Source organism: Equus przewalskii, chromosome 6 (genome assembly GCF_037783145.1).
Source record: "Equus przewalskii isolate Varuska chromosome 6, EquPr2, whole genome shotgun sequence".
In the NCBI taxonomy this organism is placed as follows: Eukaryota; Metazoa; Chordata; class Mammalia; order Perissodactyla; family Equidae; genus Equus; species Equus przewalskii.
In genome coordinates this window covers 97514887-97527620 of record NC_091836.1, presented here as the reverse complement: position 1 = coordinate 97527620, position 12734 = coordinate 97514887, and the positions used below count along the sequence as shown (strand labels likewise).

The window sequence follows — 12734 nt, the reverse complement described above, 5'->3', positions numbered from 1 at the left end:
TCAAGCTTTTAGTTTACTCTTTCAGTGCATTCTTCACAGCATCTCTTCATTGCTCAAAATACTCAATGACTACCTATTCCTACCACTGGAAACCAACTGGTTTTAGCCAGGCTTTGAGATCATTCATCCACGCATGCTTTCATTCATTGTGCCCTATATAGTTCCCATGATCACAAGCTTACAGGCTACTGAACAAGATATGTGAGCAGGTACTTTCAATAAAGTACAATAAGTGCCATGATAAGGTAAATAAAGAACATTACAGAGCACACAGGAGGAACTAAGTGGGGGTGAGGGAAGGAAAGCAAGAGTTCAGGAAGACTTTCTGGAAGAGAATCTGACTACAGACCTAAAGGATGATTAAGAGTTAGGAGAAGGGGGAAAAGAAGAGGCAGCAAGAAAGAACTTAAGCAAAGGTCTGGAGAGAGGTGAGAGAACAGTTTTTGATGGAACTAAAAGTTTACGGCGATCAAGGTGAGAAGATAAGAAGAGACAGGCTAAAGCGAGTCAGCAGTGGCAGATCACTAAGGCCTTAGAGTCCCAGCTAAGAAGCTTGGGCCTTATGTTAAGATCAAGAGAGAGCACAGAAAGGTCTTAATCAAGGCTATATCATGATCAGACTTTGTCTCAGAAAGTTCATTCTGGCTACCCTAAGAAAATGGACTGAAGCAAGGGACTATTGAAGACAACTAAGGAGCTGTTATAATAATTACAGTGAGAATTGTTGGCTATGGCCTGAATTTGGGTTGTGGCAGCAAGAATGGAGACAAGTAGACAGAATTTTAAAATACTTAAAATGTTACAAACCTCCAGATTTAATGATTACTGGACAACACAGTGAGAGAGACAACTACATCACTCAGGTCTCTGGCCTGTGTTACTTGGTAGACTGAATAATCCAGGGATCGTAGGAAGAGGGACAGATTTAGAGGAACGGGGTACAACTTGGAGGAAAGGGAAGATTGTAAATTCAGCCCTAGACACATGATTTTGAAGTGCCTGTAAGGTATTCAAGAGAAAATGCTGAACAGGGAATTGACTATGATCTCTGCATTTCTCTAGGTATCCCGTGGATGTAGCCACGCCTGGAGATTACTGGTCACTTTCATGAGATGAGTTTTTCCCTGGTTGTTCTGGTTACGGCAGTGACTGAGACCTCCCAGGGAGAGCACGGAGCACAGGAAGAGGGAATGGGATACCCGTGTTTGCAGTAGAGCTGAAGGGGTCTAAAAACACATGAGCAGAGAGCAGTGACTGACCACAGCAACTGCTGCAGAGATAAACAAGAGGGCAAGAAGACTCCTTGGGTTTAACAATGAGACGCTCACTACATCTCTGGCTAAGTGGTATACAGTGACGCGGTAGTGCCTGAAGTAGACTGGGGAAGGACCAAAGTATTACGAAAACATGTAAGAAGTGCAGACTATTCAAGAGGCTTTGCCATGAAAGGGAAGAGAAACAGCAATAGTTGGAGGAGGTGGGGTTAAGTGGGAAGAATTGTTTCCTTTTTTTAAAAATAAGGCTTAAAAACTCTTCTGAGCGCAAGTGCACATAGGAAAGAATAAATGGGAAAAGTTTAAGATAAGGAAAGAGAGAAAATTGATATTGCCAGGTCCCTGAAAAGGTGGAAGGAGAAAAGATCTAACGTACAGGTGAAAGGCAGTTTTCAAATAGGAGAAGGTACAGTACATCTTTCCGTTGGTAGACAGAGGTAGGTTTTGAAGTTTGATGGTGGGACGTTAGGTAAGCGCTCATCTGATGAGACTACTTTTTCCATCTGAAATACGGCAAGTCATCCCAGAAAATTAGGGAGAAAGTAGTAATGTTGGATGTTTGAGGACAAGAAAGTTTCAAAGGGCCACTGAGGTTACTGAGAAGGAAAAAGAGGTGATTAGAGATACAAAAGTTTGGCCAATGTTGAAAGCTCACTTGAGGTGGGAGATCATGACAATCTCTAGCAAGCGAGAGAAATAACTAGGAAGTCAATACATGGCAGCAATGAATGGCATAAGAGGTAGAATAGCCAAAGACATATATCTCACTCCAGAAAGAATTTTTAAGATGAGTAATCAGGTTTCAGCATAAAACGATGATTTAATGTCAGAGAAACATGATTTAGAATCTCAGCTACTAGGTTTGTAACATTGGGCAAGTTACTTGACTTCTCTCAAAATTTCAATTTCATCTTCTCTAAAATATAGACACTTCATCTGATTGTAGTGAAATTAAATGATAAAATACACATCAAGGGCTTAGCATGATGCCTAGTACAAAGTACATCCTCAACAAATGTTAAATATGTCAATAAAATATTTAATGATATGATTTTAAGATATTAGGGTTTGTTTTACATGAAATAGGTGTCATAGAAGACAGACTGGAAAGGTTTAGAGGGGATATAAAAAGTAAGAAATTGAGTCTACAGAGAAAAACGCCAAGTACTATGGAGACAAAAGTAACAGAGAAGATCAGATCATTGGAACAGCTTAATTCTTGGGCAATGACCAAAGAAAACAAGGAGGGGAAGCAGGATAGATTTACCTGGCCATAAAGTTAAACAAACAAAAATCCCAGGAGTCCTCTGATGGATAAAAGGTAAATAGCCTGGTCTCTGCACCCTGGGATCTGAGGAGCCGGTATAAGGGTTCTGAAGTTTTACAGTTTGAATTCTACAAGCAGGTAGTTCAGGCAAGACACCCAGGGGAAGGAGGCCAAACTTTCCCTCTCCCTAGTCCTAAATAAACATTCTCTTACTTTACTAGGGCTTTCACCCCTTTATTACATAAGCACAATCTGCTGACAGCCTCTCTGGTGTATTTGTTAACAATTTTCCATACGAGTACTCTTCTCCCTTCATCTCCCCTCAATTTCTACCCACACTATGATTCAATTTAAGCCTCTTCCACACAAATAAACATCTGCACATTATATATGTACTCTTCATAGTTATTCCACGTGCCATTAACACCCAGTTTAAGTTCAGAAAGGGTAAAAACCAAGATTTACACTGCCTGACAGAGCTAAACACACTGTAGGTGCTTAAATGCTTCAGAACAAAAGGTCAGGTGGTTTTACTAGAGAACTGACACATATCAGTCTGTCCTATTTCAGTCTTTTAACAAGCTGTACTACTATAAAATAAATTGAGAAGAATACAAAATATAATAATACAAAACACGTATTGGCAAGCTTTTTCTTAAAGAGTCAGAAGTAAATATTTCAGGCTTATGAACTATACATTCTCTGTTGAACTACTCAGCTCTGCCCTTGTAGCACAAATGCAACCACAGACAATGTGCAAATAAATACGCCCGGCTGTGTTCCAATAAAACTTTATTTACAGATAGGTGGCCAGCCAGCAGGTTGTAGTTTGTCAACTTGTGCCTAATAAGAAAAATGCTCAGAGCCTATTACATGATGTAGAAGAAAAATATAACTCAGCAAATTAAAAAAGGTTAAAGACAACTGACAAGAAAATACAATAATATCCCATGAGAGATACACTGAGAGTGCTTAGTTTCTGGGGTTATGTGCAGTAATAACAAATTAAAATCATGAAAACTGCGGCAGATTCTAAGGTGATGCCCATGATTCCTGTTTCCTGGTATTAAGGCCTTTGCGTAACCTCTTCTCTTTGAATGTGGGTGGAACTTGTGACTTGCTTCCAACCAAAAGAATATGGGAAAGGTGATGAGATGTCACTTCTGTTACCTAAGACTGTAGCATCTAGCTTGCTGAGAGACATTCTTGCTTACTAGTTTTGAAGAAATAAGAATCCATGTTGAGAGCTGCCCTATGAAGACACAGCCTCTGGCCAAGAGCCAGCAAGGAAATGAATGCTGCCAACAGCCATGTGAGCCAGGAAGCAGATCCTTCCCCTGACAAGCCTTCAGATGAGAACCCAGCCCTGGCTGACACCTGGACCAACTTGCAGAGGACCCAGCCAAGTTGTACTTGGACTCATGACCCACAGAAATTGTGAGATAATAAATGTGTATTGTTTTCAAGCTGCGAGATTTGTTTTAATATTCTACAGCAATCAATAATTGATACAAAAGTATACTCATAACAAATTGTAATTAACTGTCTAATAGCATATCATTTATCTCCTACTTCTAGACCTAAAATTACATAATTAAGTCAGATATTAATTTAAAAATAACATATTCATAAATGTCACACAACTTGTATTTTATTTACTGAAAATGTCTATTAAAGCCTTTTGATACTATCTCTGCAAACAGATCAAGATTCCTTTGCTTAAAAAGAAGCTGCATAAACTCTAAATATTTATGCCATTCCTTCACTTTTGATACTTCTAAGGTGTTCCAAATTTACCCATGTACTAGACTGTCAGAAAGCAATTTAAATGTAAAACATCTCAAAGCATATTCTAGAATTAAAGAATGAAACGTGTTTTAAGAAAAGTCTATCTGATTTTCAAAGTAAAGGTAGGAGTCTCTTAGTTCTTCAATTTATTCCTCAGAGAATGGCCTTTTATGTATTCATATTTGTTTATTTTGTTGTACGCAGGTCTCAAGTAGGCTTACCCAGGGTTTTCTGGCAGTGCTGGCTATCTCTAGTTTCCATGGTTACATGCTCCTGAAACTGCAAATACACTGCTCTGCAAGCCCACACTCATGTGCATGCACACATACAGACAACTGCCTTGGTAAATGAGTAATCCATTTCAAGAAAAAATGGTAAAAAAGTTGACAATCTACAGTAAAAAGTTATTAATGAAAATCATCTTCAGGCTTTAATTTTATCTTACTTCTGGAATAAAAAAGTCTTTGAGTGATGAGCAATACAGTAACGCTCTAGGCTCCTAAACTGACCTCAGATCTGCATATTTAGTTTATATTGGGAACTATTCATCCATTTCTTAAGGCAGATTTCACTCACTGCACAAGTTCTATTGACTTGGGAATGGAGAAGAGTAGAGAACCTAGTAGGTAAGACTCCTACTGCTAACCTAATCTTTCAAAGAAATGTAAAACTGCTTCCAAGTCTTGCTTTAAAGTTTTCTAAAGAAAACAAAGTAGTAGATGATAAACTAAGTTTACTCAAGTTATACAAATTTTTAAAAATCTTAACACACTTTGAAGTTGACAGTAGGGCATAAATAATGCTGAAAAGATTCGAAATATTAGCTTTATGGAATGACCAGACTATAAAGACAAAGTCTTTGGTTTATACCTGTTATATTCCTTTATTCAAAAGTGAATTGACATTTCATCAAGGACAGACTTTTTAAAAATCTTACTGTGCTTTATTCTTGCCTGAGTTTTTCCTTATTACTCATTATAAAAAATCTCCTTAGCTAGATCACCAAGTTCATTAGGCATGTGTTCTGCTTCCATATAACTGAAGACAACAATGTCACTCAGCTTTCTGCCGCTATGTAACAAGGATCCCCCTTCGTCCAGTTTTCAGTAACACAGACCTCATTTCCTTTTGGCAGTGCCCTCAAAGTACAGATTTCCACTAATGATCTGTTGGTGGCAATTTAGGCTTTGTCTTATGTGCTCCTCAAAATCCTTCCAGTCTTTGCCCACTGCGTGGCTCCAATGCCACTCCCACACTTTTAGGTATTTGTTATGGAAGCACTCCCTTCCAAGATACCAAAATTTGCTATGAAATAACATTGCCAATATTTGTAGAAGATGATTGCCTACTTAGAAAATTCAAGTGAATCTATATACTGTTCAAAAGTTGCTGGTTATAAGATTAATATACAAAAATCAACAGCAGTCCCTTGTACCAGTTAAAATCAATGATAAAATATTAATGATAAACCCCTCTATTATGGTACTAACTTATTATATTCTACTTATTTGCCATACATGTCTTCTCCATAGATGCACAGTTCCTTAAGGGAAGAGGGCATCTTGTCTATATTTGTAACCCCAATATCTAGTACACACATGGGTGTTCAATGAACACTTATTCAATGAATTATCAATCATCATTGGATTCTTAGTATCATTCACAGACACTTCCCTGGGGAAAAGAATTAAAATTCAGCTGCATATATTTTTTTAAACCACTACAGTAACTCTCCAGACTTTTAGTCATCAAAGAGAAAACTCCCAGGTTCAAATGATGAAATGCCACTCTTTAATTTTCACCTGTTTAGACTGGCAAAGATTTAAAAGTTTAATAATATACAGTGGTGTTAAGGTTGAGGGTAAACTAGTATTCTTATAATTATTGATTGAAGTATAAGGTGGTATAAACTCTTGGGAGAGCAATCTAATAATATCTAACACAAATTAACATGTCTCAATCAAGCAAGTCTATAGCTTGGAATTTATTCTACAGATACTTACATATGTCGCAAAGCTTACATACAAGATTTGCACAATAGCACTGTTAGTAATAAAACAATGAAATTAACTTAATTTATCAGTGGAAAATGATCTAACTCAATTACGGTCCATGCATCTGAGGAACTGCTATGCAGTTGTCAAGAGGAATGAGGTGTAAGCATACGAATGCCCACGGAGTGATCGCTAAGAAGCATTAAGTGGAAAAAGCAAGGCGCTAAGTGCTCCCATGTATATTACTTACATTTATCAGTGGAAAATGATCTAACTCAATTACGGTCATGCATCTGAGGAACTGCTATGCAGCTGTTAAGAGGAATGAGGTATAAGCATACGAATGCCCACGGAGTGATCGCTAAGAAGCATTAAGTGGAAAAAGCAAGGCGCTAAGTGCTCCCATGTATATTACTTACGTAGAAAAATTTGGGTGGGATATCCAGGACAGTACTGTCTCTGGATATGGGGACCGAGAAACTGAAAGGATAACATAATTTTCTCTACATATCCTTTTGTATTTTATGTATATATTTATTTATATCAAAATTGTGAATTACTTTTTCCATAAAATCCTTCAATCACTATTTACTAAAAGATAAATTTTTAAAAATGTGAGTATCATCACCATTTCTAGAATTTTATTATCAGTCATACTGAGTTTGGAATATTTTATTCAGTTGTGGGCACAGCTAAACTGCCAATGCCAGACTAGAAGGTGAGACAAGAGAACCCCCAGGAGAGTGGAGTGTGAAAACCATGATACATAAAAACCAGTTTAAGAAATTATGCCTATTTAGTTTGGTGAAAAATTGCAGTGATAAAATAGCTATTTTCAAATATCTTAAGAGTGTCATGTGAGAGTAGGTAGATTAATTGTGTATTGTATCAGAGGACAAAACTAGGAATAACAAATCTGTTACAGGTATATGGATTAAACATTAGCATAAAGAACTGTCTAATAAATGACAGCATTTTCAACAACAAAGCATTGCTTTGTGAAGTAGTGAGCCCTTTAAACTAGAGAAATCTGTACTCAAATGGTGTTTGATATCTTTCAAGGATTATGGAGAAGTAATTTGTGGCTAGATGGGAGCTTGGATTATGTAACTGCCAAGGGTTATTTCAATTCCAAGATTCTATGGCCTAAACTAAAAATAAGGCAGACAGGGTTACGTACGTATATTTAAATAAAAACTGTTGTAGCTTTAAAGATGGAAAATGCATGATTTATCAGTTTGTGACTCTTCTTTCAATAAAAAAACAGTAATGATAAAATCTGCAATGTATACAATGGACTTATTAGTACATCAACTTCTCAAATTAATCTCTGTAATAATCCCTCTTTAAATACCGAGAGCCTCCAAAAAATCACTTGGCATTAATTTTAGTTTCTTTTAAAAATGGAGCACAACGTGCTCTGAACATTTTTAAATTATAAGATCTACATTTTCAGATATATTTGCCTAATTTACTTCACATTCAGATCAACATCTGAATTTAAATTAGAATTTAAGGCAATTCCTCTATAATTTACCTTAACTCTCTCATAGTGTTAAATACTTAATTTCAGAATAAGCAAGCCCATAAATAACACCATCATGCACAACAGAAAACTGTGGTCAGTAAAGAGCAAAGAATGTATGCTATACTAACCAATCAGGAGAAGTGTTCCAACGGCCAAGCCTCCACCTGGAAATGAAACAAAACCAAGGAGAAAATTAATCTACCTTTTCACATTATCTTTAGCATAAAAGTTAGGCTTTATCAAGGACAGGTACTTCAATAACTTTAAAATTGCAGTTGAGAACAACATTTTAATTACCTTTGCAATACTTTGCTTAAGGTGCTATTATGAAATAATTACATATTATATGTAATTACACACTACAGATTACAATTATTTTCATAATACACTGCACTATCCTCCTTTCTTCTGTGATAGGACCATGCAGCATTCAACATAACTGTGGTTATGCATTCCAGTGTTATATTTAGCACTTGTTAATAAATTAACTCAGTAGCTGAGACCTAAATGCACACAGTAACTGAACTACTACAGAAGTACAACACAGAAAACAAAGGTTATTATAATAGAAATTCCACTTCAATATTTATCCTCAATTTAATAAGCTTTGCGGGGGGGAACCTTGCTAATTAAAACTAAATCTTTTTCATGATGAATAATGTGCACAAAGTTTGGACATGATCTAAATATATTTAGAATTCAAAATGAACAATGTTTTTGTCATTTCAAACAAAAAAGGCACAATCACAAAATACATTTTCAGTACTACTAGAAAACGTTCTTTTAAATACCTGAATTAGGGTAATATGATCATGAATATATAACTCAAATAAGAACTCACTAAAAATCAATGCAAAATCAAGTTTTAGGAAACTAGAACTACACTAAAAAGATAAGACATTCGACTACTGACATTTTGTTTGTAAAACATTTGTATTACTACAAATTCACTTTAAAATATGTATATCAAAAAATGAAACGTACTTAAGGTACAATTAATTAAAAAAGAAACTAATCAAAATTGTTAGACAACTGAAGACAGTGTGACTAGGGTTTTTTTCTTGTTCCATACAAAGTTGTGAAAGAAATTTTTGAATTACATAAGGCCTGCAACTAGAAATTTAGAACACCAATAGCTTCCCTAAAAAAGTTTTGTAGTGGCAAATGTTATACAGAAAAACTTAGTATGAAAGCTCCCTTTGGTAGTGTTTATTTTTTGCCTTGCAAATAAGCATAAACGTCATGTTTCAAAGAATTTCAAATTTGGTAACATACATGCACACAGAATAAAACGGAACATTTTGACTTTATGATGATAAGTAAAACATTCCAAATTGTTAGAGAAGAAAACAAGCAAAAAAACAGTACATTTATATATTTTTATGTTTAAGTGGATTTGTTATAGTAGTAAATATATAATTTCACATTTAGATAACTTCCTTCATTACAGCATTTAAAGCCACACCAGACTACATAACTTTGTTGTTTAAACTAAAAGACTGACCTAAACTGAAATATATATGATGAAAACACTCAGAAACGATCAGAGCAAAAAGGTTTTCTTTGAGACAAGATTAAGCTAAATGTTTAATTTTACAGTTTCTGCTACATATAGATCACTAGTTACTTTTTAATCCATTTTGAACATTTTAAATCACACTCTTCAACTCCTTACATCCCTGTGTTCCCTTACATGCAAGAAGAAACACTTAACTGTCTCACCGCCATCTTCTGTATATTTAAGGACGTGAAACACCGCAAGTACACAACAGACACTGCAGTGTCTAGGCTAGAGCAGGGGCTACAAGAGGTAGCCACCTTTTCTTTCTTAACCTATTTCTTACAGGAAGGATTTAGATTTCTCATCTAGACTCCCCTGGGTCTACATTCATGTCTCCTCAAATTCGGAATTTACATAAGGCCTGCAACTAGAATAGTTAGAGAATTAAAGTTTTTTGTGAATGCTGTTCACAGTGGGACAATAATAAATAAAGGAATAGTTTCCCAATTAAATGAAGTGATAGCTAGCTCAGGTGTCTGGTCTAGAGAGGTACTAAGGGCTACCTCACCATTCTAGAAATTACTTTTTGACTAGAACAAATCACTAAAGATATATCGTGACTTGATAAATGGTGAGGACCATAACAATAAATCAGACTAAGAAGAAAATATTCTGAAGAATGATCCAAACAATCCACTGTTCCTGATAATCCAGAAAAAAACACTACTCAAATTTTTTAAATCTCATGTACGTTAAAACTCTAATGTTTGGAAAATTTGAACATTACTTAAAACAACACAAAAAGGGGACATCTTAATGACTTTTATCAGCCAAATTTATATCTTATCAGGACTTCTCTCAGAAAAAGGCAATTTTCTTTCTTTTTTTTCTAGTGGGCTGTACTGTGTAAATTCACTGGACTGAAATTTGGATTGGCTCTTTTAGAGGTTGGTCACTCTGAAGCTTGGTCATAGAGAATAAGATGAAATCGCCTTGTTAACTATTTTTAAACCAAGCTTTTATTCCATGTATGTGAAGTAAAATGAGTTGACACGTACATATACACACAACAACAGAGGCAAAGCTCCTCTATTCCTGCAAACTTAATTTTAGTGTGACAAAACCTCACGATATTTCCCCAAAATATCTCTGTATAAGGCATTTTGATATACCTCACTTGACGTGAGGTTCTAGCTGTATTTTAAACCAGAGTAAGTTAGAATATGTTTGTAGCCATGTCCCTATCCAAAAATAAAAACCTGGGGCCAGACCCGTGGCCCAGTGGTTAAGGTCGCACGCTCTGCTTCAGCAGCCCAAGGTTTCACGGTTCAGATCCTGGGTGTGGACACAGCACTGCTCATCAAGCCATGCTGAGGCGGGGTCGCACATAGCACAACTAGGACCCACAACTAAAAATATACAACTACATACCAATGGGCTCTGGGAAGAAAAAGGAAAAATAAAATCTTAAAATAAACAAATAAATAAGTAAAAAGCTTAAACAATCAACCATGACAGGATATCTTGATATATTCAACAAAAGCTAGCTTTTATCTTTAAATTCAGTAATCCATTAGTAATTTTATCTAATCTCAAAAGCAATATAGATTTCACACTAGTACTTCCCAATTAAAATAGAAGTATCTTTTCCCAATAGCCCACTAAACGTTTGACAGGTAAGTAATGGGGTGAGTAAGTAATCATCTTATTTCTATGATGAAACGTACAAAGGAGTAAAATGATCTTGTCTACCGCCTCCTCTCTCCTATACTCATGTTCATTACCTCTCTCCTAGACTTGTGATTTCATTATAAGTCTATTTTTCCTTCTCTCTCTAGGACATATGAAACATCCTGACAACTCCTGATTATCACAATATTGGCTGGGCAGATATGAGAATCAGAACAGAAGCAGCTATGAACAGCGAGAATGGTTCTGTAGAATAAACCACATGAAACAATTTTACAGAGCAATACACAAGAAGCTACACTTACCTTAAATGTATAGCTATTAGTTGCTAAAATATCACAACTAGGATATTGCTAAGTATACAGTCCAAGCTCAAGGTACACCATCCCACACTCCAGATCAAGATATAGAGGAGTAAAGGAAATAAGCCTACCAATATTTACTTTTTGACATCAGTGTTGAAATGGCAGCTACCATCAAGATTCTTCAGAGTACTCTTCCTGGACTATTATTTACCCCAAATCCCCATCTTCCATTCACTTGACTGTCAAAATTTAGTAAGTTCTGAACAGCACAGAGGCTATGCCAGTTAAACCTGAGAAGTCACCCTTCCTTCAAGCACCTTCTTGAAGGATAAGGCTGGGGGATAATGTCCCCAGGTTGCACAATATGGTCCTCAAAATGGACTATACCTTATATCCTAGAAAAAAAGAAATTCTGCCAGAACCTTTTAACTGCTATAATTTCTCTTTGGAAACTCCTGGAAAAAGAAAAACGGAATATAGTGTCCACAATAACACAAATGTCCTGAAGGGGCAGGGTTGAGAATGTGGGTTAGGAAATCTCAGAACGTAAAAATTTAAATGTTGCCAACTTGGGAAATGTATATAATTATCCAACAATAAAATTAAGCTGTCAGAATAAAAATATTTCATATGATTAGATCATGTTTAAAAGATGCAGGTATAGGGAATTCTCAAAGTTATAAAAACACGGGAGTAAGCAACGGAAATATTAGCATATTATCAAATGATTAACATTCAATTAGCCTGTACGATGCCTTTCCAATACATTTTGCATCTGTGCTTAAAATTACAATGATGTCACAGTGGCAGTGGTAAAATATCACCACAGTGCTTGGCAGTGACAATACAATATTTACTTATTACACAGTAACCACAGAATATATTTAAGCAACAATCACGTCACAGTATAGTTTCATCATTCTGATATCATATCCTACTATCATTACATTTTGTCACAATGTGGTTATATTAGGCTTGTCACAATCTGAGTCAAACAACATTTTAGAGTAACAATATAATCTGAATTGCCTATACTTAAGTATATACACATGAGCAGCCACATGTTTCACTTTCAATTGTTTCAATGAAAAACAAATGTAAAGGGTTTGCTCTACAAGGCAAGATAAAATAGAAAATCAAAATACAAAAATGCCATTAAGAAGTTAACAACAACTAAAATACTTTTGCACATATTTATTATTCCAAATGTAGTAGCTCCTATTGTAATAACTCCTTCGATTTATGCACACTTTGAGAATTAACTGCATACATGCAAAATATATTTCAAAATATCCAAAAACTGCTATTTATTTCAGCCTTCTTAATGAACACTATTTTTTAGCATAAGCTTGTTACAGTCATTTACTAGAGTCCCCATCCCCAAGCAA

At 35.6% G+C, this 12734-nt stretch overlaps 1 protein-coding gene across 9 annotated transcripts in view; it reads right to left on the bottom strand.

The window, feature by feature from the left end:
• Nucleotides 1-12734, bottom strand: part of ELP4 (elongator acetyltransferase complex subunit 4) — a 235009-nt gene that overhangs the window by 220189 nt on the left and 2086 nt on the right. For all 9 annotated transcript variants that reach the window (XM_070626558.1, XM_070626560.1, XM_070626556.1 and 6 more), the window contains exon 2: nt 7980-8015. In XM_070626558.1, coding sequence (XP_070482659.1) covers nt 7980-8015 — 36 coding nt within the window. The remainder of the gene's footprint in view (nt 1-7979; nt 8016-12734) is intronic.